Source organism: Hyposmocoma kahamanoa, unplaced genomic scaffold, assembly GCF_003589595.1.
Source record: "Hyposmocoma kahamanoa isolate Upper Pololo Valley unplaced genomic scaffold, ASM358959v1 80, whole genome shotgun sequence".
NCBI classification, from domain to species: domain Eukaryota; kingdom Metazoa; phylum Arthropoda; class Insecta; order Lepidoptera; family Cosmopterigidae; genus Hyposmocoma; species Hyposmocoma kahamanoa.
In genome coordinates, this window is record NW_020654051.1 from 5,984,215 (window position 1) to 5,998,622 (window position 14,408).

General features: G+C 36.7%; 1 protein-coding gene and 1 long non-coding RNA gene across 3 annotated transcripts in view; one reads left to right on the top strand and one right to left on the bottom strand.

Annotated features, from left to right (window-relative positions):
- The window catches only part of LOC113233945 (TATA-binding protein-associated factor 172), a 73,230-nt gene that overhangs the window by 49,773 nt on the left and 9,049 nt on the right, over positions 1-14,408 (bottom strand). The window contains exon 2 of the mRNA XM_026469181.1: positions 13,629-13,806. Within this exon, the coding sequence (XP_026324966.1) occupies positions 13,629-13,806 (178 nt within the window). The remainder of the gene's footprint in view (positions 1-13,628; positions 13,807-14,408) is intronic.
- Positions 4,304-6,695, top strand: LOC113233907. 2 transcript variants are annotated; one of them, XR_003310763.1, is made up of 4 exons: positions 4,304-4,415; positions 4,925-5,094; positions 6,129-6,221; positions 6,287-6,695. It is a non-coding gene; the product is annotated as an uncharacterized LOC113233907 (long non-coding RNA). The 2 variants fall into 2 exon arrangements; XR_003310764.1 differs by lacking the exon at positions 4,925-5,094 and having other exon boundaries at positions 4,322-4,415.

Consider the following 14,408-nt stretch of genomic DNA (forward strand, 5'->3'; position numbering starts at 1 on the left):
CCGGTACATGAATATTATTTTTTAAGTATGGTAGTTATAGTCTATCGGATTTTTTCGTTCACGTAACTTAATGTAACATAAAAATAATAGTTATAATAAATAAGATTGCAGAAGGCTGTCATCATCGAAATAAAAGGTAAGGCAGGAACGCGATAAATACTAATAATAATGCGTCGGACAACCACATTCATTGCTTGAAGCGCTATAAGCACTTTTATGTCGCTTCTCGCGCAAGTCGCGCCTTAGCGCCCAGTTACACGAAGCAAAAGTTTTCGCGCGGCCGCCGATTCTATTTACTAGGCAACAACACTTAAATTCCTCTAAATAATACAATCGCGCGGTTGCCAGCTCCTATTTTGCTTCTATGTTACTATATTCCTCTTGAAGGTGTTATTATTTATCCCGATAATCACAATGGAGTTGAACGTTACTATCGAAAGTCTTATAATACCATTATTAACATTAAAAGCGCTAAAAAAAGATTGCCCTTAGCGCCAGAACGTTTGTCGTTTGCCGGTAACGTCAGACTTTCGACGCACCACTCGCGTGAGTATATCGCGACATAGAGCATGATTACAAGATGACAGACTCGCGCGCCAGTTTATCGCAGATTTGCCAGGTATTTTATCAACAACAAATATTGAGCGCGATAAGCAGTGATATAGATTAATAATAAAGAAAAGTAGTTTTGAAAACTCTTGGTAAAGGATATTACGAGAATGGCTTGATATGGAATTTATTTATTAAAAGTAGGTACATATTATGTAGTACGTACATCAATAAACAAATTAGAAATGACAAAATAAAAATTACGAATTTAGTGAGATTTCAGATGGTGAAGAGAGGAGTTCTATTCTAGTTCTATTAATCAAAAAAGCTTTAGTTGTCTAAATTATTACTTGCGTCAAAGGTGAAGGAAGCAAAGGCGAGTAAGGTAGAATATGGTCTAAACCTTTTTCCTAGGGACATGTGTGTATGGTTTACTAAAGCAATAACTCTAAAGCGATAATCAATGAATTCTCTTTGCTTGAAGTTCCCAACAAAAGTTACCCGATTATCAACTGTGTTAATAATAAGAATACAATTTGCGCATTGATGATTCAACTACAAAAAGGACACTAACGCTAATCTCTAACGCTAACTCCTACAAAACATGTCATAATCATACAACGGAATACAAGTGGTGAACGAATGATAACGAATTTCACTAGCGCTGGCTGTTTACATTAAAAACAGAAAATTACCAAAAATTGAGTTGGCGTAGTGTTAATTGGATATAGCGATTATGTCGAAGCAGAATTACAGCCAGTTTGTGTCATGCCACGACTACAGCTCAACATAAAAAAAAACCTGCCAAAAGGTATTTAATCCAGATATCTAATTATTTACGGTTACTTCCAGCGAGTATTGGGGTCATGGTAAATAACTTTTTCCAGGAAAAAAACTATTTTTTCGGTATAAATTTCTCCAGAATTATTCTAAAAAAATATTTTAAAAATATTCACCTTTTGAAATTTTTAGTACAATTACACAACACTTTGAAGGAAACCTAAGGAATTTCAAAATATGATGTTACGGAGCCACCATCTTACATTCACCACTGGAATCTCATTAAATCGGTATGTGCATGTAATAAGAGCGAAAAAGATGTTATACCTTGTCTTTTTGCGATTCCGCGTCAACAAGTGTGGCGACTCTCTTATTCACAATATTATGTAAATGTGAGTTACAATATTAACAAATCTTACTTCGATTTTATATACCTTAGAAATACGACGTTTGAATATGAGTTTGAGACAATGATATATAGTGAGAGTGTGGGTGAATGCAAAGAAAATATCATCAACTTTGTTAGTGAAGAAATTTGTTATTGAGCAAGTGCTATTTTTATTACCCATTTCCAGGCTGTACGGCTGTGGTAATTTCACAGTAATTTTACAGTCGGTTAATAATTATCCACGCATAATGCATATTAAAAACTACACTTAGTTAACCACGTGGAGGACAACACTTGCGACTCGCATTTTTAATTACGAAACTGTTGAGGCTGAACATTAATGATATCATTTTCAATTATTGTTTAAATGAAACTCTTCGGGCTCGAATATTTACATGTCTCATGGTCACGCCTGACTGTTATATTACCTAGAGTTTTTTTTAATACCTCAGTTACATTTCGTATTTTCTGCCTGAATCGAAAATCTTGCAACGATCACGATATTGGGCGCGAAATTTATTAAAAATTTCAACGAAATTAAAATGTATCGAGTTCTTAGGTTTTCGCGATTGTTGTACATAGGAAATGAAACTATTTTTCGGGTTTAAATCGCGTATATTTGTTTTTTCAAACAAATATTTTATCATAAATTAAAATGGTCTAATAGTCCATACCCATGGCACAAGGTAAAAATAACGCAGGCTTCTACTGGGAAGATCTTTTCTATGGCAGGTTGAAAAGACAAAGTCTATCTGAGCGTAGTAAACCGTAAGTATACGTAGTTTTATTAATACCTACTGTGACGTGAAGTTAATGCGTTTCCTTGATTTACTCAGAGGTATTTGACTTTCTTTTGAAATTTTGTCCAGCAAGAAGGTATATCTTGATTCACACGAATAAGATCGCGCAAGTGTCCATCGTATTTAATCATGACGATTCCATGATGACTTTTTGCTGGTTAAATTACAGGCACGTGGGACTTGTCAACTTATGTACTTATCACCAACTCCTAGATTGCACTCGTTTAGAGGCAGTTTCCGCTTTGCCGCTTCTAAATGTTGGAACGATCTTCCACCGCCAATTAAAACATGCAAGTCATCCTATACTTTCAAATATATGTATAAAGAATGGCTGCTGAAACAACAGAAGACTTCGTGCTGTTGGTTGGAGGTGAATTAGGTTCTGGTATGTTAGCATAAATAACAAGTAAATATAATATATAATTATAATCAATAATGTTCAATTAAATTTCATTCTTAGTTTATCCTATTCTATATATAAGTAGTGAGTATAATGCTTTTTATACCTATTTTGCTATATGGTCAGTGCGTGTATCATTTGCTTCATAATTTAAGATTTTTACTCAATTTCTGTGTTGTTTTATAGTAGTTGTATAATTTCGGTGAGTGAGGTGCCTTCTGAAATATATATTTAATTATAAATTGCATACTGCGGTGTCTGCAGCAACTAATTTATTTAAATTTCTACGTCAAAATTTTTTATCACCAGGTAAAGCCTGAAAACCAGCATCTTGCTGAGGCTGTAACCTTTTCTTCATTACAGACCTTTTAAGTTATTATTTTAAGTGTTTATGTATTGTTTCCTGTGTTGAAGAATAAAGTCACTTTTATTTTTATTTTTTATTTTATATGTCTCAGAGTGACGGACGCAGTGGCAGTGTCCTTCAGATCTTTGTGGTTTAAAACTCTCAGTGGCACTGCAACTGCTATGGATAGGCATGTCGCTTACCACAAGGTGCACGACTTGTTCGTCCCGTTACTTGATATTATAAATTAAAAAAAAGACTAGGGAAATCTCCGATAACAATCAGGTTGTAGTTCATGGCACGGGGGATTACCGTGCAACCGCGTATTTTGAAAACTATATAGGTACATATAGTAATTATTATTGCTATTAAGCGGTTTCATTTTAATTTTTACTAGTTTTAATAATACATATATTGAACGTTTCAATTCATGTTTTTAATCTAAAATCGTACGTACGAATATTTGTATTTTTTTTCAAACAATCTTACTTTTTTACTTTCTTTTTTTGATGTAACAAGAGCTGGCTAAAAGTATTTTTTTGTTCCCCTATATTTCATATTCGTGTTTTTGAGGCTTTGGCAGCGTGAAGCGGGGAACAATGATGACCAGGCTTTTATTTTTTTTTTGTTATATACTTCGAATAGAAAAAAGACCGCAAATTGAAGATTATAAAAAAAATAATTCAAATCGGCCACGCCCGTGACGTAATGGTGCAGGGGACCAATTTTTATTCGCTTCACCATTCTCTTGATTTAGAAATAATGTCGTATCATCAGTGTCCATATAAAATGTCGAAAAACTATGGTCCAATAAAATCTTATTCCTGTTACAAATAGTGGTACCTGGTTCAAACATTGAGATACATTTAAGGTTGAGTTGTTATCGACTATATTCAAAAGATAATCAATAAGTTGTTGTATACACTAAAATCAATAGTTGTTAATTGTTGTCTGTTTTAATTCAATTAACTAAACGAAACGTTGTGTCATATCAGTGTCAAAATAATGTCTTTGCCAAATTTATGTCAACATTTTGCCATATCCCAAGGGAACGTATACCGCTACGTTGCCGTATCTGCTACGGTTGAATTCTAAAGCCTCTGGACTATCGTTATATGTACGTAATGCGCTGAAAATCGACTGATGTCTACAGTGAGTAACGTCGTATAGGTACTGTGCGAGATCGCAATGTTTTTTTCGACATCTCTCTATACAACAACTGCTACAACTACGTAACATCTTTTCAAATTTAAACGTCACTTATACAATTTTGAGAACATAGAATAAAAAATTCTGAATTGAAAGTATGTAAACAACTTTTTTGCGTCTAAATTTAAGTTACATCCATTCAAGCTCAAAAGGACTGAATATATGGCATTGACTACTTGTATCTAATGTAAATATTCGACTTTCATGGTGTCGCCATCTCTGAGGTCCCCGGGTTCGATCCCCGGCCGGGTCAGAGTAGAAAAGTAACTTTTCCATTATTATCTCGGTCTGGGTGTTTGTGGTACCGTCGTTGTTTCCGATTACCATAATACAAGTGCTTTAGCTACTTTACTTTGGGATCAGAGCAACGTATGTGGTGTTGTCTAATATTTATTCATCGACTTGAATATGAAAATTATATTGTTTTAATAAATTATTGATTTTAATTATAGGTATTAGGCATTGCCTGGTAATTGCACACATAGGCGGATTTATTGTACAGCAACCAAACCCTATACAAAGGCTTCATATCGAACCATATCGAGTAAATAATGTTAAATAAGTGATTTATACGCAACGACATGTTTAATTCGACTGCCTGATCTTATTAATAACATGAAAGGTAAACACCTATTATTTCTTCCACGTCGTGAGCATTAAGTGGAACACTTTTGCTTGCGTGTCATTTCTTCGAAAATTTGTGACAATTCACTGGATTGCTTAATTAATGAAATTCGCAACATATCAATATAATAAATAAATAATGCACACGCTCATAGCCCCGCATTAGGGAAACCCCGAATCGCTGGTACCATGGACACACATATGTAACACACACACATAAGAATATGTGTGTGTGTAATGGTGGTCTATATAGACCACCATTACACATACATACATTACACATAACTTACACCCAAATTCACGAGAAAAATAAATTTAGGCCATATAAATATTTCTCCCGGCCCGGGAATCGAACCCGGGATCTCTGCATTGCAGACCAGCAAGGTGTCCGTTCGGCCACGGCCACGGTTAAAAGAAAACAACTTTGAGATCAGGGCCCTTAGCGTAAGTTTTAAAATACGTAAACTTAACGATCCCCGTTTGCGATAAGATTTTTAATGTAAACCTTATGAACATATAATTAAGATCTAAATAAATATAAATAAATAAATAAAAATCTTAACGCAAATGCGGTAGTTAAGTTTGAATGATTACAAATTTACACTCAGGCCTCTGTTCATTCGTTTGGGAGTTACGATGCCACAGACAGTCATACAGGCACACAAACCAAAGCTTTTAAACTCATTGCTTCCTTCTTTTTGCGTTGAGGATTTAATTAAAAGAAAAATCTTTCAAGAAAATCCCATCATTAGTCTATACAAGACTTGACGTCGAAAACGCAGTTTGTTTGCATAACATATCGATCAATAAAGTAATCAGAGAATAATCCATTTTTATACAATAGTGTATTAAAAGTTGTAATTCAGGGCTCAGTATTTGGACCTACGCTTTGTGCAATTTACACAGCGTACAACAACTATTTATATGGAGACGATTACTAGTATTTATGTGGTCTGTGGAGACGGTACACGGGCGTCAGCGGCATTGGCAGAGGTATCAAAAACTTAAACTAGTGCTGTATATACTTTTCAGGTCTTGTCTGGTTGGACCATGAAGTTGAAAAGGGTCACAACACATGCGTGCGTTTTTGCTAGTGCCACGACGAGATCACGATCAGATTATCAGGTGCGTAACTCGTGCTGCCTTAAATAGGTGTCCTTTAGATGAAAAAACATGTATAATGTTTCCAGGCTAACCAAAGAAGTCGATCATAATATTGGCTGTCGTCGTTCGTGGTTGCTTCAAATAAACGTCAGCTAAAATATGGAATGACTTGCTCCTTCTGCAAGTCGGGCAGTGCATCAACTGTTACCGACATTCGGATGAAAATGCTCACAATGGCTGTTATTTGAGAAGCTATTTCGCGATGCCAGGTTTCTTATAATTGTTACTTTATGCGTTACATTTCTTGTAATTGTTACTTCAACTTTAAATTTTAGCTGTATGTCACTCTTGTTATTATCGTTTTTACTCAAGTATGCAATGCGTGTATGTATATTTGATATATTTTTGTGTGTTTTAACAATCACAGGCTATAGCAGAATATCAACGAGGGCAATGTGCTTCATATAAGTAGCCTTCTGTAGCTGAGTCATAAACTCATTTAACATGTTTGTACATTATTAACATACATTAATATGATGTACTATGTTTGTTTTTTTATTCAAATTCTAGTCCTGTTTATTCAAACCACTATCTAGTACTTAAAATATATAAATCTGTCTAGCACTTAAAATATATAAAACAAAAACAAACAATATTTATATTTATCGAGCATTATGATGATTTACTGCCATGACTATGACATACTCTACTACTAGTTTGTTATTATTAACTTTTAACTGCCTCCGTGGCCGAACGGTTACCACGTCCACGTCTGCCACGCCCGGGTTTGATTGCAAATCGAATAGAAATATTTGTATGGCCTACATTTATTTATCTCGTGAGTTTGAGTGTAATTTGTCGTTGTCTATGAGTATGTGTCAATGGCATCCGCGATACAGGGTTTTTATACTGCGGGGCTATGAGTGTATGCGTTAAATATTTAATTATTATTGATACAAACATCGCGATCAACTAGCCACGTTCAAGCAACAGACACTAGTTCCAGTCGGATCGCTTTAATTTGACATTGGTTTATCTTTGTATCAATATTAAAAAATAAAAATAAAAATAAAAAAAACAAGAGGCACTGACTTGACTGTGACTGAACTTGAATGCTTCCGCACCCGAACGGTTACGATGCTGGTCTGCCACGCAGAAGTCCGGGATTCGAATTCCGAGCCGGGAGAAATATTTATAAGGCCTACATTTATTTATCTCGTGAGTTTGGATGTAATTTGTGGTTGTCTATGTGTGTGTCCATGACACCCGCGATACAGGGTTTGCCTAGTGCGGGGCTATGAGTGTGCGCGCTATTTATTTAAACAAAAAGTAAATAATAGAACAAAAAATCTATTAATAAAATACACACGGTCACCATGAGGTTTTATAACAACCAATACCCAATGCTTCTCCTGTCTACCGGCTAGTGTCATCTGTATGCTGTTGGGGCTGTCCAGCATTCTACGTCTTAGAGTGGGTACACACCACGACTTTTAGCAGCGATGCAAACGCGCGGTTGTGAAACGCGCGATTTATAGGCGATTGCATCGATGCAAACGCGCGACACTGCATCGCCTATAAATCCCAAGTGTAGCGATGCAATCGCGCGTTTGTATCGATGCAGTCGCGCGCTTGCGTCGCTGCTTAATCGCGCGCGTGTGTAAAGGTTGACGATTAGCGACTGCATCGCTACTGCGTCGCGTTTGCATCGCTGCTACAAGTCGCCAAATGTAACCGCTCTAAGGGTCGTAATTCCAGAACTCTACTCAATGCTCAAGTCAGGATTTGAGTATGGTTTAAAGCACTCGAAATCATACTCAAGTCCCTACCATTAGGGTCGTATTTCCAGTGCTTGTGTTTCCAGTGCAATCCTGACTTGAGCATTGAGTAGAGTTCTAGAATACGACCCTTAGTGCATTACGTATTAAAGCATAAAAACAGTATGTGCATCCGCACACTTATTGGATGCACTTCAATACTTGGGTAAACCCAAGAGCACCCTGAATGAAGTCATTTTTAAACGACTTTAAAAAGAGGAGGTTCTCTGACTGTATTTTTTGTGTGTATGATGATTACACCGACATTTTTAAACTGATTTCGATGATTAAGTTTTTGTTGAAAAAGGTGTACCTTACTTGTGATCCCATTAATATTTGAAGAAGATACCTGTAGCGCTCAGGTCACACAGAGCGCTTCCGCGGCCGCCTCTGTGTGACCAGAGCCTAAGGGTGGCAAATAAGGGGATGAATCCAGTTTATTGAATTCCACCCACTTTCACTTTTAGTCTACACCTTTTTGTCCGAAAATAGCCTCCAGTGTAACGGGAACAAAATACGTCAATGCGTATATAGCCCGATGTGCTGTTGCTTTACATAGAATTAATTCCATTGAAAGTAAAATGGTGACCAGAGACGATCTGATGATGGAAATTGCAGATAGATGGGACAACAGCGTACATAGTTTGTGTTTGAGCTCTTATTATTCGTTTTGACGAGGACGGCCATATTATTGGTTTCAGTTGTCGTTGAGGAGATTTACAGTAAAGAACACAGCGAACGCGGAGCTTATATTTGGGGTCTTTATAATTATCTGTGAAAAAAAAACCTAGCCGCCACACGGTGACTTTGCTAGAAGGACTGTATTCAAGATGGAGACTTAACCATCACTCATGAATTTTTCATGTTATTCCGTCCTTCCAAATTAACGGTATTCCAAAATATTTCAATAAATATCCAACGCCATAATACAACTATAATTACTAGATTTTATATTGCGCAGGAAGTAATCAAACATGAACAAATACTATACCTACATACCTGTAGAAACCATAAAGGACTCTATTAACTTTCGAATCAGTTGGTAGGTGAATGGAAGGTTACAGGTACAGATCAAAGGTCGTCTAGCACAACAGTCAATGTCCTGGCATAAATAGGCGAAACACACATTTGGCGAGGACTTGTTGGATTTGAAACTACATTTAAGCACCGTCGGATAATTCAGAAACCTAATCTTGGAATATTTTAACATAGAGGTGGAATATTTTCTTAAAATTTAAACGGGACCCTGAAGTACGCTCTTTCCAACAAAAAAGAATCATCAAAATCCGTTCACAAATCATACGCCGGAGTCATCGCGTAACATACATAAAAAACACATAGTCGAATTGATAATATCCTCTTTTTTTTAATTAGGTTAAAAATAGAGTTCTTGTACTTCAAATACTTGTGTTTTGTTGCATATTTTAAGTAGCAGAACAGCTCCTTGTGAAAGAGTTCGTCCAGGGAAGTCCTGCCACCTTACCCATTTCTGCCGCCAAGCAGTAATGTCAGCATTACTGTGTTCCAGTTTTGAAGGGTAAGAGTGCTGGTGAAATTACATGAACATGGGACTTGTCAACTATTGTCTCAGGGTGACCGGGCGCAGTGGCAGTGCCCCTCGGATCTTTGCGGTTTAAAGCTCTGAGGACACAGCAACCGTTACAAATAGGCGCGTAGCTTACAATCAGGCGCACGACTTATTCGTCCCGTCACTTGATATTATAAAATAAAAATATTTTATGCATCACAGTTATCGACGCGAAGTTGGCTTGAGCTAGTTGCCAAGGACGGAGGACACAATTCATGACAGGCGTAACCCGCAACGTCGTTTTAGCTCTCATGGTACGAACATTGAGCTTTTTCTAATCAAATTACGTCGAGTCGACGACGACAACTGTGGTAACACCTTCATTCGTATTTCTAAAAGTCAAACTACGTATTTTCGTGTAGCCTACTTCCGTGCCCGTATGCAAATTGAAGATAACAAGCATGTATATACACGTTAAAGGTATGCCATATAACATGCACATCAGGTGCATACCACATGCTTGTGTCAACAAGCCTGCCTACAAGCATTTTGCTTTTAGTGTAGATAGCTTTGCAAGTCACTGCACTTATTGATTTGAATCAAACTACAAGTGACTTATTAAGGCCATTCTCACATTCGGTGTTCTCAGCCTAATTACCACAGCCACTTCGATTTTCTCAACCTAATTACCGTAGCCATTGGTTTTTCAAGCCTATTATATCCAATAACATTGAAATGTGAAAATTTTAAGCTAAACTATTAAGATGTCTACATGGCATTAGAATATAGTTTTCAAGTTATTAAGAATATAGAATATAGTTTTCAAGTTATTAAGACACGAACATTTTATGTAAACAGTAATTAGATCTAATTACCGTAGCCATGGATACGGTAATTAGAAAGTTCAAATTTTTAAGAAAAACTGACTATTTCTAACACAGCTCAATAAATATTTGTAGTAGAAATAAACCAAATGTAGCAAAATACACAAATAATAATTAAGCTATTTTCTTAAAAATTTTTGAAATGTCTAATTACCGTATCCATGGCTACGGTAATTAGATCTAATTATCGTTTCCATGAAATATTTGTGTCTTAATAACTCGAAAACTACTTTGTATATTCTAATGCCATTTAGACATATTGATAGTTTAGCTTAAAGTATTCATACTTCAATGTTATTGGGTATAATACGCGAGAAAAAATATTTACGGTAATTAGGCCGAGGACACCGATATGGCCACGGTAATTAGGCTGAGAACATCGAACGTGAGAATGGCCGATTAGCGAGTTTATGGCTTTATGGATTTTTGTCATCCAAGTACGCAGAAGCTGTAAATATCCTGTAGTATAAAACCTCGTGAATGGCAAATTTTGGATATCAACCGGAATCTTTTTAAGAAAGCGTACATATTGCCCTTTAAATGAATTTGTGACTTTCTAATGACGACTGTCAAGACCCGTGCATTAAGCTATAATTCCGGTTTCTGGCTATTCTTACCAATAACGACTTTACTCGTGTTTTTTAGGATTTCAGGAATTAATATCGGGTGGCAACCAATTCGACAGCCATATTTCTTAAAAGCGGTACAAAATATGCTAATATACCGATTAATTTCTCAATCATCTTCACAATGCAGCGATTAGCACAACAACAATGTGCCATATTATCTGACAATCTGCGATTATCGCGATACACGTGGAATAAAGAGTGCAGATAATCAATTCAGCGACAATATCGGATACTCATTCATGGAGCCAAGGTATGTCGTATTATACGTTGCGGACGTGCATTGCATGGCATTTTTTATGATACTATAAATTGTGCGCCTGGTGGTAAGTAACAGTCGCAGTGGTACTCAAAGTTTTAAGTCGCAAAGTTCTGAGGGTCACCGCCGCTGCGCCTGACAACCTGAGACATAAATTGACAAGTCCCATGTGCCTATTATTTCCCTACCACCATTAACCCTTCGAAACTAGAACGCAGAAATGATCACATTACTGCTTGGCGGCAGATATTGGTAAGTTCGCAGTACTTCCCTGCACGAACTCATTCACAACCTTTCTTTTTTTTTTTTATTAAAAATAAGTGCGCATTTGTCCTCCATCTCACCTGATGGAAAGTGATGATGGGGTCGACAATGTAGCATGCACACCTTAATAAAGCCTATTCACTATCGCCTTGAAAAGGCGATGATAGTCCCCCGATGATGGAAAGGTGAAAGCGGAATCAAATAATGCAAATCCACTAGCTCCACTACTACTACAGTGTAGTTGACGACTGATATTTATAAGCGTATTTTTATATCTCATACATTTAACTTTCCATTTAAATTGCTATGGTAATAAACAAAGGTTCAAATAGGCAGAATGTTATATTTACGTAAAGTTTAAGTAATACATACAGAGTAGATGATCCCTCCCTCTAAAATCCCGGAATGACTAAAAATAAAAGACAAAAAATCGAAAACAAAATAGTGAGTTATTTTAACTTACAATACATTTTCATTTCAATACAAAACATTACCTCTAAATACATTACCGCAGTAAAGTGGTTGCTAGTTACTAGGGTTGTCATCCCGGATATTTCGGTCTCGAAAATTACAAGGAATATTGAGAATTTTGTGACTTAGTCACTTAATTAAACAGTATTAAAAAAAACTACTGAGTGGAGCTTAGTTCAATCAAAAAATATTGATATGAATAAGAACGATAGTGTTAAAAAGAGATCCTCTCTATCTGAAACTATATAAAACCCTGTGTTTCTTTTTCTTTAAAAACTTTCGTATTTTTTTATTTATTTTATAACTGGCGATAATGAAGAACTTCATTAAAATATCATGTTTTCACTGCCTAAATGCCTAGCCTATATAAAGCCCCGAGTCTCGATAATGTATTCCCGGGACGCAGAAATTCAGCGAGATTGAAAGTCCTAGCAGTTACACAACAAAAATACAAAGGTATTATCCACTCTACGTGTATTACTTCCTTGAAATTTAAGTAAATGTGCTCTGCTATATTCTGATCTCTGGTAATAAATATAGTACTGTCACTGTAAATATTTTGAAGGCGCCATAAAGTTATGTGTTATTTTGTATTATGCACCGAATACTTTTCAATAAGACACTTAATGCAATAACAACAATGTAGTTTACACGCTTTTAAACTTTTGCGTTGCATTACATTTTAGTAGTAGTAGAACTCGTGAAATGGTTCGTCCAGGGAAGTACTGCCACCTTACCTATTTTTGCCTGCATTAATGTCAGCATTACTGTGTTTCGGTTTTGAAGGGTTGTTGGTGGAACTACAGTTACATGGGACTTGTCACCTTACGTCTCAGTGTGAGTGGCGCAGTGGCAGTGCCCCTCAGATCTTTGCGATTTAAAGCTCTGAGTGGCACTGCAACTGTTATGGATAGGTGTGTAGGTTACCGTCAGGCGCACAACTTGTTCGTTCATAATAATTAGACTAACTTATAGTTTGACAACTCTCTTTTTAACCAAAAATTACTTCAGATTATACAGTAAAAAACATAAAACAACAGAAATGATAATTTGACAACAAAAATATACGGTAAATACACGGTTTGCAAGAAAATGTCGGTTCGAAACCAGCCTGATCGAAAGATTTTTTCAAGGTATATATAATGCCTTCGTATTAATAATTACAACAAAAATATAACTAACTCATAACAAACTTTGTTAAGTCGTCATCGTGTGCGGACGCTTACAAATGTACGTATGAAATTTTATAATCACCACCCCGTATCCTCGCAATGCTCAATGAGCTCATGGCATCAGTATCCGACCGAGATCCGCTTGCGCAGCGACGAGCCGCTGTGTTGTGAAAGCTTGGCGTATTGTGAGAGAACAGTCACCCTTAGACATAAGTTGACAAGTCCCACGTGCCTGTAATTTCACCAGCACCCTTACCCTTCAAAACCGGAACACAGTAATACGAACGTTACTGCTTGACGGCAGAAATAGGTAAGATGGCAGTACTAACCCGGGACGAACTCTTTCACAAGGAGCTTTACTGCTACTAAAAAGTTTCAACAGTAATACCGTGGAAAAATGAACTCACCTGTGACGCTGCAACCCTCGTTTCCCAAGCAGGCGATCGAAGATGCTTCATCAGTCTTCCAAGCAACCGGTGCAATTCCTCAGGGTGAGCTTTTTGAATTTCACCGAGCTGGCGCGCCGCCGCACGTCGAGTAGCTGCGCCCGCGCCGGCCTCCAGCAGCACAAACAGTCGGTCCAATCTGACAAATAATTATCATTAGCGACCGGGGACTTTCAAGAGGAATCGCGGATCAGATAACATGTATTTCATTATTTAAAACTGACGTCATGACTTTTTCCTCAATAACGCCAATCCTGGTTCACAATTGGGTATAAGACGACTTTAAACGCGGATTGAAATTAAAGAGACGAAATATCTTGAATAAAAAATCAAAACTTCCCTTTCCAATATTTCGACGACTTCTGTTGGCTGACGACTATAGCCCCGCAGACGCTATACGTAGAGGTTTCGGGTGCCACGTAGAACAAAATTTTGTGAAACGAACTTTTGTAAATTGATTCTTGTCGTGTCCGGAAGTTTATTTCGTTGCACTGGTACTTGATTATTATAATAACATAATGACCAGCCTTATTAATATTTATTATCAACACCTTCGCGTTGTCCGAGGTGAAGCGAAACATAGAAAATTTCTTTTTGCTATTCTTGCATAGACACAAAGCTTTTTCGGTTACAGGTGACTTCGCGTTGATAATGGCGACTCCCTCACATGTAAAATCTTTCGCTCAAATACTAATCTTGGAAAATGCATAAATTTTCCCAAAATTATCATCTCTATTACAT